Source organism: Lipotes vexillifer, unplaced genomic scaffold (genome assembly GCF_000442215.2).
Source record: "Lipotes vexillifer unplaced genomic scaffold, Lipotes_vexillifer_v1.1 scaffold447, whole genome shotgun sequence".
In the NCBI taxonomy this organism is placed as follows: Eukaryota; Metazoa; Chordata; class Mammalia; order Artiodactyla; family Lipotidae; genus Lipotes; species Lipotes vexillifer.
The window spans coordinates 1,044,266-1,059,378 of record NW_006786302.1 but is presented as its reverse complement, the minus strand read 5'-3'; the positions used below and the strand labels follow the sequence as shown (position 1 = coordinate 1,059,378).

The 15,113-nt window shown below is 52.7% G+C and overlaps 1 protein-coding gene across 1 annotated transcript in view; it reads left to right on the top strand.

Moving 5' to 3' along the window:
* LOC103078851 (protein SOGA2) overlaps positions 1-15,113 on the top strand; it is a 111,367-nt gene that overhangs the window by 62,787 nt on the left and 33,467 nt on the right. Inside the window, 4 exon segments of the mRNA XM_082931121.1 lie at positions 4,681-5,496; positions 5,499-5,972; positions 7,008-7,163; positions 14,402-14,524. Coding sequence (XP_082787247.1) covers positions 4,681-5,496; positions 5,499-5,972; positions 7,008-7,163; positions 14,402-14,524 — 1,569 coding nt within the window.

Below are 15,113 nucleotides of genomic sequence, written 5' to 3'. Positions count from 1 at the left end.
TTTTTTAAAAAAAAAAAAAAAAAAAAAAAACTGCTGCTAGTATTAGGTGTTGACGAGAACAAGGCATCATTGGGGTGTCAGCTTCCTGAGCTCTCAGAGCGAGGACTAATTAGAGAGATGCAGTAAGTCCAGGAAACTACGAGCTCTGAGGCCCGGGGTCGGCCTCCCTGTGAATCCCACACCTGATTCCCTTTGCTTTCTCCCCTCTCCAAAGTCCCCCATCCCCAGAGCAGCCTTCTTGGAGGGCCTGGCTGCATGAGCTGGAGGAATGCCAGAGGTTAACTGCTCTCCACGTCTCTGCTCCCCAAATCTCACTTTGGAATCCGCTAAGAAGGGCGACATTAAAATCTGTCGTCCCCACTACTGGGAGCTTCAACCCCCTTGGGCTTTGAGTCTGTTTCAACGTACTGGCTCCTGACCAGGGAAGAGCTTCTCTTTAAAAGGGTCATCTCTACCCATCGCGGGATGGACAGCGTGCAGTGCACTCATCCGAGGGTCAGTCAGGCTGGGGACAGGAGAGGGGAGACCCGGGCTCGGGAGCAGGTTAAGTGCCCAGCCTGCGGGATCGTTGAGCAAGGAGTTTCTGTCTGGCAGAGCGGTGGAACGGAGCGCCTTGGGAACTGCAGGTCCGCAGCCAGAACTCAGAGGAAACTGGCGCCCCGGCGCAAGGTAGGCGCACGCGTAGTCAGCACTGGGGGACTGGCCAGACGGCAGGCTTGCAAGCCAAAGAATATATACCCGTAGCGATATATTTCTGTCGCTTGTCAAGGCCTTTCCGCTGGTGGTGGCGGCGGTGGCCCTGTGTGTGTCCTCCCCTCCATGCCCTGCTTGCCTTCTCTGCCTGCACCAGGTGTGTCACGTGGGAAGGTTACTGGACCTGCTTTCATGCTGCATTCCTGGAGCTATCGGACCATCTCCTGAAACCAGAGCCTGAGATCAGCCTAGACCCCTCTCCTGGAGTCTTGGCTGAGTTTTAGAAAGTCTTCAGTTACAAGATAAGATGGGTATCCAGCCCGTGCTGCTTTAGCTGAGGCTGTGATTCCCCATCTTATTAGAAGGAGTTGGCTTCCCGCCCCAGAATAGGCTGAGCCCAGCTCCCCGCACACCCACCCCCAAAAACACTGCTCCAGCCGCCTCCACTGAGTGAGGAAGTCTGATCCCTTTGTTAAAGCCACACACTCCCTTGGCTTCAAAGATGGCCTTTCTGTCAAAAACTGCGTTAGTCATGGTTTAGGCCTAGTAATGCATGGGTGTTGCATAGAAATGAAGCATGCTTTAATCATCTATTAGAATTTCTCGTATGTGGGTAGTTTCTTTAAGGAACAGGAAGGCTTTTTGGATATTTGATCAATCCTCAGGTAATCTATGAATTGGACGCTCACTGGGGTATATCATAGAGTCTTTTTTTTTAAATTTTTTTATTTTTGGCTGTGTTGGTCTTCGTTGCTGCAAGCGGGCTTTCTTTAGTTGCGGCGAGCGGGCTTCTCATTGCAGTGGCTTCTCTTGTTGTGCACGGGCTTCAGTAGTTGTGGCTCACGGGCTGTAGAGCACAGGCTCAGTAGTTGTGGCACACGGGCTTAGTTGCTCCACAGCATGTGGGATCTTCTCGGACCAGGGCTCGAACCCGTGTCCTCTGCATTGGCAGGTGGATTCTTAACAACTGTGCCACCAGGGAAGCCCTATCGTCGAATCTTGTTTCTTTACCTGACCTGGGTTTAAGTTTAAGGAGACAGAGAAGGATGGTTGTAGTTTATAATCAGACTGTGGGGAATGGCAGAGAGGGGGTGGGGGCGGATGGTGTGAGGTTTCTAGAAATCAAGGCAATTTGAGGCCTCTCGTGTGCCTTCCCCGATTTCTCAGTTCAACTTTTGGGGGAAACCCTCAGGAGAGATGGCCTGAGACCCTCTGATCTTGGTTTGAGACAAAAGCATCCTGAACTGTGCAGGTGACTCTGCCCCTTGGCCTCCACCGTCTCAAGGCCTCACCCAGTTGTGAGTTTCCAGGGAAACAGGGTCAGGACACTGGTCACGGCTGGGGCCCTGCCCATCCCTGGGTCCGCCCAGGCTTGAGTCCTGGGCTGGAGGTGGAGTTTCCCTTGTGGCTGGCAACATTCTCCTCTCCGATCTCCGTGTCTGTCCCCAGGCATGAAGTTGAATTTCTGTGCTTCTGGGGAGGATAGGATCGTTTAGGTGATTTTGGACACAGGACAAACACTGGCTATCAAGTTAACGATGGGGCTAAGGGTCTTCCTATCCCGGACTTGTCACCCCCAAACTGATTCATTTACAAAGTATTGACAGTCTTATCTCCATTGACAGGTATTTTAGTTTATTCAAACTCCGTTCCTTCCTGTGACAACAAAGACCTCTCTGTGTATTTGGATACAACAGATTTCTTACAAATCTGTTTACCAAAAATTGAAAAGATGCTTTTGATCTACTCTCAAAAGTTCTAAGAAACTGGGTTGTTTAACGTACCAATTTCTGGTACATAGTAGGTATTCAGTATTTACCGAAGGAATGAATGAATCGACAAATAAGTATGCTTTTCCCCTTAGGATTAAATATAGTATGTGTTTTACAGCCCGTGTATTCTAGGTAGGCCCTTTAAAAATGTATATCATTACCCCAGCAGTGAGAACGCATCTTGCTCCATTGAGCAGGGCAGACAGCTTTATTTCCAGTTAGTCACAGAAACCCTTGTTATGTCTGCCTAACCAGAAACCACCCAGATCCTTAATGTGATAAGTTCTTAGATCACGAAGACCATACTCCCCTCCCAGTGACATTTATATATAACTCTCCTGATGTGCGAACAGGAAAAACGAAACAAAACAATTACTGGCTCCTTTCCCCCAAATTAATTGAGTTTCAGACAAAGCAGGTTGGCTTCAGCATGCTGGAGTGTGGAGATTGACTACATACAAACCAGTCAGCTGTATGCTGTTCCTTTTGACCTTCACAACGACCTTGATTGAGTTGAGGCTTCTGCTTTGGACAAAAGGGGCCGGTTCCCCAGGGCTCTGCGCTCAGCCCCTGGTGCCATGGACAGAAGGAGCGGGACCGGCAGGCCCTGTGCTAAGAGGTGGCGTGAGAGATAGTCCCTCAGAGGGTGCGTGGGCAGCACCAGCGCTGCTTTCCGTGTGGTTCTGGCTCACAGCTGGCCTGTGATTTTTCTTTGAATCTTACCTGTCACTCTGCTTTTCTTTCCTTCCTTGGGTTTGTGGCTCGGGCAGGAGGGGTCTAGGGGTGGAAGGGAGGAAAGGTGCGGGCACCCGGGGAGGCGTTTCTATGTCTTTCTGCCCAGTGGTAAGCGAGCGGCAAGAACAGGGCGGAGAACGAGCCATGTTCTCTGAGGATGAAGCTGCACCAGCCCTGCGGGCCTGTTTGCGCACAAGTGATCTGGAAGAGTCATCCTCCCCCCGGGGGGGCTGACTTTCCGTGGAGATTGGTTTGATGACACTCTCCCTCCCCTGGGTTGATGGGGTGTGACCACCACCCAGCGCATCACTGAGCTTGTGTGGCAGGGGGAGCCTTTGCCTAAGCCTTTGACCCCATGACAGCCTTTTGAAACTTGGTAGCCAATCACAGAGGAACGATTCGTGAAATTGGTGACTGTTGCCAGCCACTGAATATGAAGCATTCACGCGGCTTCAGGGCATTGAGACCTGTGCTGCGCAGGCAGAGTCCACTTTCCAGTTGGTCCGGAAACGGCCTTCTTGACCTTAGCCGAGCAGTGTGGGCTTTTAGTAGCCACGAGCCTGCTCCGGTGACCCTCCAGGATCCTCTGGGATCCCGATGACCACCACTTCTCAGGTTTTAGACCACTTAACACCTTGCTTTGGGTTTCTGAGTTTAATTTCCTGCTGTGTTACAGCCATTAAAGGCGCAGAACGTAACCAAAGTCAAGTTCGCGTGGGGAGAGGAGGGTGCGAGTCACCCGGGCTTAGGTTTGCAGTAACCACTTCATAGTAACTGTCAGAGCTTGGTACTTACTGTGCAACTCGGCTTCCAAAGCACCCTCATGCCCTTCATCTCGTGATTTGTCCTCATGCCATCCCTGTGATTCGTTGGGGGAGGGGAACCTGAGACCTGCCGTGTCTCAGGTTCCAGCAAAGCCGGGCTCTGATTTGGGGTCACCTGGCCTCCCCATCCTGTTAATACCTGTGAGGTGCTGGCCCGCCCCTCTGATGAGGTAGGAGGTAAGTGGCAACAGGTGGAAGTGGCCACAGAGGCCTGTCTACCTGCCCCAGGCTGAGCAGGGGGTCTGGGGTCTCTCACCGTTCAGGGTGGATCCATAAAGTAACGGGGAGCGCCGGGGGGGGTCACTGCGCTGCTGACGGGGCTGGGTTTCATCTCATTCACTCCTCTTGACTCATCTCCTGGGTGATGGTTTTCACGGGCACGTTTTTCCAAACTAATTGTTTGGTTTCCTTTGTTCTGTGACAAAGCCACCACCAGCAGTCCCCGGTGCCCCCGTGAAGGCCCCGGGCTCCCCCAGGCTCTGTCGTGGTCCCTCTAACGAGCGACTGCACGCACTGACGGGAAGATCGGTGGTGTGTGTGTGTGTGTGTGTGTGTGTGTGTGTGTGTGTTGGGGGCGAGGTGCGAGGGAAAGCGTCACAAACAGGAGCATTGGGTATTTTCCAATAACCGTCCTCTGGGCTGCTCTCTCCTGGCAGGATGACCGCGCCGACCTGAGGTGCCAGCTCCAGTTTGCCAAAGAGGAGGGCTCGCTGATGCTCAGGAAGATGGCCAGGCTGGGGCGGGAGAAGGACGGGCTGGAACAGGAGCTGCAGAGGTACAGGGCCCTCTACGGGGATGTGGACAGCCCACTCCCCACGCGGGAGGCCGGTGGGCCGCCCGGCACTCGGGAGGCCGAGCTGAAGCTGCGGCTAAAGCTGGTGGAGGAGGAGGCCAGCATCTTGGGCCGCAAGATCGTGGAGCTGGAGGTGGAGAACCGGGGCCTCAAGGCGGAGATGGAGGACCTGCGGGGCCAGCAGGAGCGCGACGCCGCGGGCCGGGAGCCCCTGCCCGGCGTTCCGACCTCGCCCTTCGGGGACTCCCTGGAGTCCTCTGCAGAGCTGCGCCGGCACCTGCAGTTCGTGGAGGAGGAGGCGGAGCTGCTGCGGAGGTCCGTCTCGGAGATCGAGGACCACAACCGTCAGCTGACCCACGAGCTGAGCAAGTTCAAGCTCGAGCCGCGGCCGGAGCCCGCGTGGCCGGCGGGGGGCGCGAGCGGCGGGGCGCCCCTGCAGGACGAGCTCCAAGCGGCGCGGCTGCAGATCAGCGAGCTGAGCGGGAAGGTGCTGACGCTGCAGCATGAGAACCAGGCGCTGCTGCTGGGCGCCCCACGCTGTGACCCGGCCGCGCCCCCGGGCCCGCGCGCCCCAAGCCCCCGCGACAGCGACGCTGACAGCGACGCGGGCAGGAAAGAGAGCGACGGGGAGGACGGCCGCGCGCTGCAGCCCCGGCGGGAGGGCCCCATCGGCGGCGGGAGCCCATCGGCGGCGAGAGCGACTCGGAGGAGAGCTTCGAGAAGACGTCGGGCTTCGGCAGCGGGAAGCCGTCGGAGGCTGGTGAGTGCCCGGCAGAGCTGCTCCGCGCTCGGGAGGGCTCGGAGCGCCTGGCGAGCATCAGGCGCGAGGCCGAGCGGCTGGAGCGGACCGTGGAGCGCATTATCGCCGACACCGACGGCTTCACGGATGTGCCGCTGCGGGGCGGTGGGGCCTTGTCGGGAGCTGGCGTCCAGGGCGCCAAGGAAGAGCCCCAGCTGCTGGGGACCCTCAATGCGAGGATGAAGGCCTTCAAGAAGGAGCTCCAGGCCTTCCTGGAGCAGGTGGAGCAGCTGGGGGAGGGCCTGTTCCCTCTGCCCCACCTCACCGAGTCTTCCAGCTTCCTGTCCTCTGTGACCTCCGTATCCCGGGACTCCCCCGTCGGGAACCTGGGGAAGGAGCTGGGCCCGGGCCTGCAGGTAAGGGGGCTCCTGGCTCTGCCTCCCTGCTCCCTCCTCCTCCTCCTCCTCGCTGGCCTTGCCGCACTCCAGCTCATCCTGCTCACGGCTGCTTGGTTATGATCACAAACCTGCATTGTACTAAAGCCTCAAGTTTCAACCAAAACCTTTCTATTGGTTGGGTTTCTCCTTTTTTTTTCTTCACCTCCCCCCCCCCAGTTTGGTTTGATTTGGTTTAGCTCTCTTTTGTCGCCTTGTTTCTTTCCCCCTTTTCCTCTTATTTTTAACTGCACCGCCGCTGCTCTTAGCTAAGAGCTCCTTCCTCTTGACACAAGGCTAATCCTGCTGGCAGCGCTAGGATCGTCGCAGTCCCTTCTTTTTTGTTTTGGCGTCCCAAATGACCAGCCATCCCAACGAAGAAGCAAAGAGGAGTTTAAGACAGTACAAACGCTCTTCACGGTCAGGATAATTAGCGGACTTCCCGGGAGCGCGTGCGTCCCTGCCTGGGCTCACTGCCCCAGGGACAGTCCAGCCCTGAAGGCCGTAGGCAGCCCGCTCCCTCTGCGACACAGCCCGGCCGGGCGAGGAGCGCGGCAGAGAACCCCCGGAGCAGCGGGCGGCGAGTGGAGTAGCCCCAGGACTGCTCTCGCGTGCGCCGCCCTGGACTGTGGCTTTCACCGCGCGACCACAGAGAGGAAGCAGCAGGAGCCTTGTTTCCGTATCCTTCGTGGGTAGTGCGCTTGCGGGCGAGTCTGACTCATGCGTCCCCATCGCATGCGCCTCATAACCAGCGTGCTGCCGCCTTCTCCCTCTTTCTCTGTTTGCTTTTCAGATCTCTCGGCTCGCCATTTTGCTCAGCCTCATCTTGGCTCTGTTCTCTTCTCTCTCTGAGGCCGCTGTGTTTACGTTGGTTTCTCCGGTCATGCTTTTCCTCATCCCGTAGTTCTCCAGCCGTCTGTCTACCTTCCTCACCCCACCCTGCCCTCTTGTCCTTTGTGTTTTGTTTAAAATTTTAAAACAAAAAGAAAAAACAAATCCCTCCCGTGCACCTAACAGTCCATACTGAGAGATCAGCTGGAGTGGCAGCCCGGGCAGGAGCGAGGGGAGGAGCGGGGGCCCCTGCATCTCCGAGCCACACGGGAGCTGCACCGTCGAGCCGACGGGGACGCCGGGAGCTGCCGGCCCGGAGCCCAGAGCTGCTTCAGCCTGGAGGTCAGCAGGGGCGGGTCCCAGCGGCCACGCCCCCTCCCCTCCTACCCCTTCTTTGCCGTGTCTCGGTGTGAGGGTTCCTACCTGGGTCCGAGGCCCCTACAGGACGGGGAGGTGGGGGGCGATGTGGAACCAGGGGAGACTTAACTGAATTCAGAATCCATTGCATGCAGCTGAACTGAGGGGTCCATACAGGGTGAGGGCAGGGGCACTGGTTCTCCTGGGTCCTCTGGCAAAGCGTATGAGACTGATGGGTGAGTGCTCTGTGGCTTCTTGTCAGGCAGTATGGAAAGCGGGACTGAAAACCAAACATGTCCCTCCTGTGTCTTGTGGGCCCGCCCCACGTTTTCCATGCCTGTGCTCCAGTCGTAGGGCAGAATCAGGGATGCTCTCCTGACCTGGCGGCTCTTCAGCAGTCTGTTGTCATAGTAACCCATGTCCACAAAGCTCGGAGCCACCACAAATACTCCATTGTATGCAACAGTTGTCCTCTCGGTGAACGCTCTTCCCTGCAAGTAATTCAACCCAGTACAGGAGGACAGGTGGCCCCGAGGAGTGAGTGTCTGCCTCTGGTACTGCCCGTTGAGGCAGCTTACTGCAGGGTTAGAGCCGCATGTTCTGCATTAGAAAAGGTCGGGATGAAGGGTCTTCATTCATCAGTCCCAGCGGGGATGTTACCATTCAGCTCTGAGGCATCATAGCAGTTCCCAAAAGGCAGAGGAGAGGACGAGGAGTGTTGCGGCTCCTGTGGCTGGTACCTATTTTTTTTTTTTCCTATATGATTTTATAACTATAAATATACAGTAAAAATGAGCAAAAACTAGTCAATCAGAGTACATCAAATGATAGGACACGTAAGGCCACGACCGGCCCGTCTGCATCTTGTCCTGCACACAGGGTACTGGCACCAAAATCCATGGCCAGAGGCGGGGTGTCGACACCAGTTTTCTCTGCCCACCGTGGCCCTTTCTCGTTTTCCACGGGCTGCTCCCTGGTCCTGTCCCTGGAGCCCTCTTTCCTCTGATACACCGTTCAGGGCATGTCCCATGTAACCATGTCTGGTTCACTCTGGTGAGTGTCAGAGGGCTCCTCTCCACACGCCCCCCAGGCCCTGCTGGATCCTGCGGGAGTGATGAGTGTGCTCCTCGCTTGCCCAGGCACGTGTGCTTTGCAGAGCTTCAGAAACTGGCAGTGGTTTTGGATAGAGGGAAATGCTTCATTGAATCAAGCAATGTTGTGGGAAAACTAAACCTTCGTAATAGGTCAATTAGCAGAGTTAGTTGTTGCCACGTGACTTAGGGTCACTGAACAGTAGCTCAGAGTTAGTTGTTGCCACGTGACTTAGGGTCACTGAACAGTGTAGCTCAGAAGGGATCTTCAGACGAATCCCCTCATTGTTCAGATGAGAAGAAAGAGTGTGATGCAGTGTCAGCAAATTCTCCCCACCCCGCAGCCGGCTGGTGGTGGAACTGGGTCCAGAACTGTTTCCTCGGGCCTGGTCAGTCCTCTCCCCACCCCGACCCCTCCTGTGAGGAGGGCTGCCTGTACAGCAGGGACTGGTCCCCACTGGGCCTGGACACCTCCAACACAAGCTCTGTCTCCGTGGGGGCGGTGTTTCCAAATGCAGGTCCCCCCGGGGACTAATTGTATGGCCAGCTATCTTGCCGTGGAATGTTTCTTCTTTTAAGCATCTGTCTGGTTTCCTTTAATTTTATACATTTTAATGAGGAAGTAAAAAAAACTCAAAGTGAAAGGCAAGGTCCAGGAGCATCGTTTTCTAGAAGGGGAAATAGAATTAATTACTCGGGAGTTAAACATCCTTTGTTCTCATTTTTTATTCACCAAGGCATTTCACACAGAAGAGAAAACTCAATTATGGATGCAAACACATTGTATATTAAAATACTTTCTAAAAGATGAAACATTCTAGGACCCCTCTGATGGCTCCATAGTTTTCCCTTTTATGAGAAGAGCCGCATGGAGATCGCTTGTAGGGTCTGGACTCAGTGGAGCTTCTGCGTCCCTGGGGTGGGTATCACCCTGACAGACTGCTCAGTTTGGTCTTTGGTTTAAAGAATTGTACAATGGACAGTTCTAGGGAGCAGAACTCTTAAAACCTTTTAATGAAAATGTAACCGAATTCATTGCCAACAATTGCTTTCCTGTGAGGCTCTAATGGAAACAGTGCACAAAGCTTCCGTCAGGTAGCAGGGAAGCCCAGCCAGAGAAGCTGCTCTGGGTTAAAGACACACGTCACACGGCATGGGTGTCATCTCTGCTGTACGGCAGAGTGACTCAGTTATATACATTCTCTTTCATATTCTTCTCCATTATGGTTTATCCCAGGGTATTGAATACAGTTCCCTGTGCTATACAGTAGGGCCTTGTTTATCCATTCTATATATAGTAGTTTGCACCTGCTAATCCCACACTCTCAATCCTTCCCTCCCCCTTGTTAGCAGTTTTCTTTACTGCCTCTTCTGTTGCCCTTGAAATGACCCTGGTTTGTCTACGTAGCCAACCACTCCTGTACACGTGTGAATTTCCTTCAGCTCCTGGCCCTTAGCTCCTCGGAGGGGGTGGTGGAGGGACTGGTAGGACACCCAGGATTGGTGGCTTAAAAGAAGAAACAACTTTCTGAAGTTAAGCTGAAGTTCAGAAGATTTCTCAGTTCCAGTTTCTCAAGTTCCATTTGTGAAGTGCTTTCAATGTCTCTTGCCTTATAGATTTTCAAGTTTGGGGAAAGGGGAAAGAAGTTAAGTGCTTATTTGACAAGATTTGGGTGTTTGGCCAAACACCCAAACTTAACTACTACTAGTACTAGCAGTACCAGTAGCAGCGGTAACAACAACAAGGTGAAAAAGAAAAAAACTACCTTCTTCCAGGGTACTGTGTTAGCAGATAACAGATCTGTGCAGTGAGAGGCCTGCCCCTCTGACTGCACACGATAAGCTCTGGGGAGGGGAAGGTGTATCTACCCAGCCTCTCAGAACTGTCACAGCCAGAGAGAGCCGGAGTCACAACCTGCTAACTCCCACTAACCTACCAATGCAACCACACAGAAGTTAGCTGCTCAGAGGAGACCAAAGCAACCAGACTTCAGAAGGACCACTATAGCTGTTGCCCGTTCCTCTCGGTAGATATCAGCAAGATTCTCATGTGGCACTGGATTCTTCCCTGACTTTGCTCCCTGTGGCTCCCGGCAGATCTGCTGAGAGATTCCCATTTGTTAAGGAGAGCAGGGTATGGAATATGTGGTTTGGAATGTGTGGGGTGCCTTAAAAATAGCTCTGAATGAGGAGTAGCCAAGCACGGGCACTGGTCAGATTACACACATAAATGACACCGAGCCTGTGCCCAGAGGATTGAGTTTCTGGGTCAGAAATCTCAGAGATCTTCTCCTGAGCCCCTCCTCTTTTCCTTTAATCAACGAGCTATCCCTTCGGCCTCAGCTGTGACATACCAGCCTCGATAAAACGACGTGGGGTTTATGCCAAGTATGTGTGGACCCGATAAACCACTTTGGGAAGAAGGGGTAGCAAAACCGGCCAGAGCAAAATGGAGGTCACGGGAGATGAGGTCACAGGGATGCAGGCGGAACGGAGTCCTAGTTAGAAAGTAGTGTTGCTACTGCTAATGAGTAAGTGGCTACAATGAAAAGCTTTTTTGTTTGTTTGTTTTTGGTATTATCGAGATAGTGAAGTTGTCTCCTTAAGTGTGGAAAGTAACTTATAAGCCACTATCTCTGAAGATGGCCAGGAAACTAGCAGTGTAAATGGGCGTGGGACATGCCACGTAGGGGCAGGTGTGGGCTGCGGGCTTCCCAGCAATAACACAGGGAGGTGGCTGTGGTGTCGAGACGAACACGAGCCCACAGCCTGGGGGCCACTGAGGAGGGTGTCCGTTCACGTAAACGGTCTGCACAGGACGAGGTCAGTGCGTTCGACGTCGTAATCAGAATCTCAGGTGAGTGGGCGGAGGACGGTTTCAGAATCTAACCTTCGGGAGCTTGGCGATGAAGGGGGCAGTACGTATTTTCTGGAGGAGATGTCTGTGTTGCGTGTAAATGCTGTGAATGTGGCGGTTGTATGGCCCTGGATGGAAATTTCTGCCACAGCCTGTTTGTATTTTGGCTTTTGTAATGATGGAGTAATGGCACTCTGGCAAGGAGCAATTAGTTGTCCGTAGAGTTTAATGTTCCATTAGCAAAAATAGACCAGAAAAGAGTAAAATGTGTCGTAGATGAGGAGGATCTAGAAGTTTCTGTCGTTGACCAGCCTCCACAGACGACACGGGAGCCGCTGTAGGTGAATCAAATGTCCCAGGTGAGCATCCTCATAGGACTTCAAGGGTCCTTTTCTGTGACCCTTTAAAGGTGAGGTTCAAACAGGAACACATTTTTAATCGAATGACACTGAAATAGGAGGCCTGTGTATTTGTTTAAACTAAAAAGTGTATATAATTTTTAAGATGACAACCAAACGAAATAGTGTAATATGTAGAAACTAAATTAATAGGTCTTTGCTTTTCTTAAAAGATCAGCTTGATTTCAATGCTCGTTTTAACATCTAATAATTCAGAGCTTTGGGCTGGTACCAAATGTGTTAAAATACGGAGGCTTTTCATATTTTAAATGTACAGGGTGGCAGGTAACTCAAAAGTAAATCTGGGACTTCCCTGGTGGCGCAGTGGTTAAGAATCCGCCTGCCAGTGCAGGGGACATGGGTTCGAGCCCTGGTCTGGGAAGACCCCACATGCCGCGGAGCAACTAAGCCCGTGCACCACAACTACTGAGCCTGCGCTCTAGAGCCCGTGAGCCACAACTACTGAGCCCGCATGTCACAACCACTGAAGCCTACACGCCTAGAGCCCGTGCTCCACAACAAGAGAAGCCACCGCAATGAGAAGCCCACGCACCGCAACGAAGAGTAGCCCCCGCTCACCGCAACTAGAGAAAGCCCGCGCACAGCAACGAAGACCCAATGCAGCCAAAAGTAAATAAATAAATTTATTTTTTAAAAAAAAGAAAAAGTAAAGCTGGAGGACTTCCCTGGTGGTCCAGTGGTTAGCACTTGGCGCTTTCATTGCTGAGGGCCGAAGTTCAATCCCTGGTTGGAGAACTAAGATCCATGCAAGCCGTGCGGCATGGCCAAAAGGGGAAAAAAAAAAAAAAAAGTAAAGCTGGCCGTAGAGCAACCAGGTGACCTGGAAGCACTCCTGTGCCAAACTCCTAGAGGGGCAGGAGGGAAGCCCCAGGAGGGCAGGGGTCGGGGGCCGCTTACTTACTGCTGTGTCCCAGCATAGAGCCGAAAGCTATAGGCACTCAGAAGATAGAAAGTGCTGCATAAAATATCTAATGTCCTTTTAAATATAGAGCTCCATTCCCAAGAAAGTTAGGAAAATCTTCAAGGGTTGGAATTGACTTCAGAATTGAAAATGGACAGGGAGAGAAATGAACCAGGACCACCCCCGCAAACTGCCCTTTATGAAAGGCTGAAGAACCGTCTGTCCATGACGGGGGGCGGGGGGTCAATAGGACAGCTTGCCCAGCAGCGTGGAGCCTCCCCAGGTACCCGTCAGGATGGCGGCCTCACCAGGACCAGGCTCTAAGCTGCTGTCACCTGGAGCTGCAGAACCCCCGAGGAAAGGAGAATTTCTGTTCAGAGGCTGGCTTCTGCAAATTCAAGACCATCTGCGGACACATCCTGGGCCCAGGCCACACTCGAGATCCTAGCTAATGCCCCACCACCGCAGATGCACTTATGGCGCTAGTGCAGCAGCAGCTGGAGCCACTCTGAGACCTCCACATCCTAGAATTAGCAGATAGAGACTGTAAAAGAAGTGCTCTCAGATTGACCAAGGGCCAGCAAACAGGACAAAAAAGTACGTTGTACTGTAAAAGATCCCACATATTAAAAAAAAAAAAAAAAGGAATAGAACTTTCACAAATGAGAAATTGGTCATTGGGGTAATTTCGATGTGTAGAGAAATACCCCTCTTCAGAGAGAACCCCAGACTCTGCCTAGTAGATATAAAAGGCTGCAGTAATAATATCTAGTAACCAGCAAAGTACAGAGGCATTCACGTTCTCAGTAGTTCTTGAGTTTTCTTGAAAAGAGGATGACCTTAAATCTCTAGCTTTCAAAACTTCTCTCTCAAAGTGGTGAGTTCCCAGTGTCTCTGATATTCGGTCTCCATCCTTCATTTCTGTAAATTCTCTTGTAGTCAACCCTGTGCTAGGGCAAGTGCTCTGCTCTTTTATTGTCTGCATTACCTACTCTTGGGATGTGATCTTCACTCATGACGATCCAGGCAACACCAGCTTATATCAGAGGAGAACAGCGGTACCCTCGGTGAGAAACAACAGATGAGTTAAATGTAATCAGAATGAACTAGCGAAGTGACAACTCTTTTTCTTGCAACAGACCACTCTAATCCCCAGCTTTATAAATCACCTATCTTCACGCAGCAGAAACCAGTATGAGTAGCCCGGCACGCCTCAATTTTAATGATGACTGAGATTTTCAATATGGTAGCGTTTCCATCTCTAAAAAACATGTCAAAAGGAGAAGCTCAGCCTCTGTCATTGCCATTTGCACATAAAAGATGGATTTTACCCATAACAATTATGTTAAAGATTCCTTTAAGTATTTTAACCTAAAATGTAGCAAGCAGGTCTTATGTAGCTCCTCCAAGGCACCGTGTGTGTCTGTTCGGCGAAGGAGCCCCAGGCCGGTTACTCAGAGCATCCTGGGTGGGAATGTGAGGAGGAAAGACAGGCCTCCCATGGGGCAGGGAAAACTCTAACAGGAAAGTGTACGAACTCATTAACTATGCAACTGAGAGGCACACGTGGACTTGGGCAGTGAATCTACGAGGCTGTGCGTGAGGGTGTCATGCTTGACCATCAGGACTGCCAGCTCTGGTGCCCCCAGCATTTAAAAAGCCGTCTCGCAGCTGCTATGGGGGCTGCCTCCTCTCGGCCTGGTTTGTCTTACCGTGGTGGCCGAAGCTCAAGTGATGGGTACCGCTTACCCACCCGTCTGCTGGGGTGAGAAGATGCAGGGCAGGCGGAGCCCAGGTGAGGCACTGGGGGAGCTGCCGTGAGGTACTCTGCCGCGGCGCCCACGCGTGCCATGTCACTCCATGTGCGTCCCTGCCTTGTGCACGTTTGTCCTGTGTCTTCAGCTCAGACCGAGTTCCTGCTGCCACTAAACCCCTTCCTTTGTCCCACCAATCAGCTCAGGGGCTCCCCAGTTTTACCTGAACAGAGTGTATCAATAAAGGAGCTGCAGGGTCAGCTTGCGCAGGTGGCCAGACGGCATCAAGAGGAGGCAGAGAGATTTACAGACACCATCCGGAAGGTAAATACAGACCATGGTTCAGCACCACCTTCTCTGTCTGCAGGGCCCCGAGAGAGAGAGAGAGAGAGAGAGAGACGAGAGACGAGAGACGAGAGACACGGAGAGGGAGAGAGAACCAACAAGAGCTCTTTTATAAGGACTCTGTCTCCCGCACAGGCTGGGTAGCCTGGGCTCGGGGCTGGAGGGCGTGTGGAAGGGACATCCCTTCAAGCTGCCCCCTCGGGATCTCATAAAGATCACTACCTCCCTCCCTGCTCAAAAACATGCATTTCCATGCTGACATTGTGGTCTCGGGAAGGTCTTCCTAATATATAAACTTTCCTGCAGCCAGAACCAGCCAAGTAAAGTAAGGGCCCTAAACGCCGGAGATTAAAGTGTGTCCATAACTTTCACTGTCCTGCGGATTGATATGTTTTGTCAGTATTAGGTTAATTTTCTGAGAGAAATATCAACAATTCACCCACTGTTTTCAGAAAGCTGCCGTTAACTGAGATGTGGCCTTATCAGCTCTTTCAGCTGTTTTAGAGTAACCTGTTCCTGGCCCCTGATCCCTCATCCACTCAGTCCTTCCCTAGAGTTCCTAGGAGAC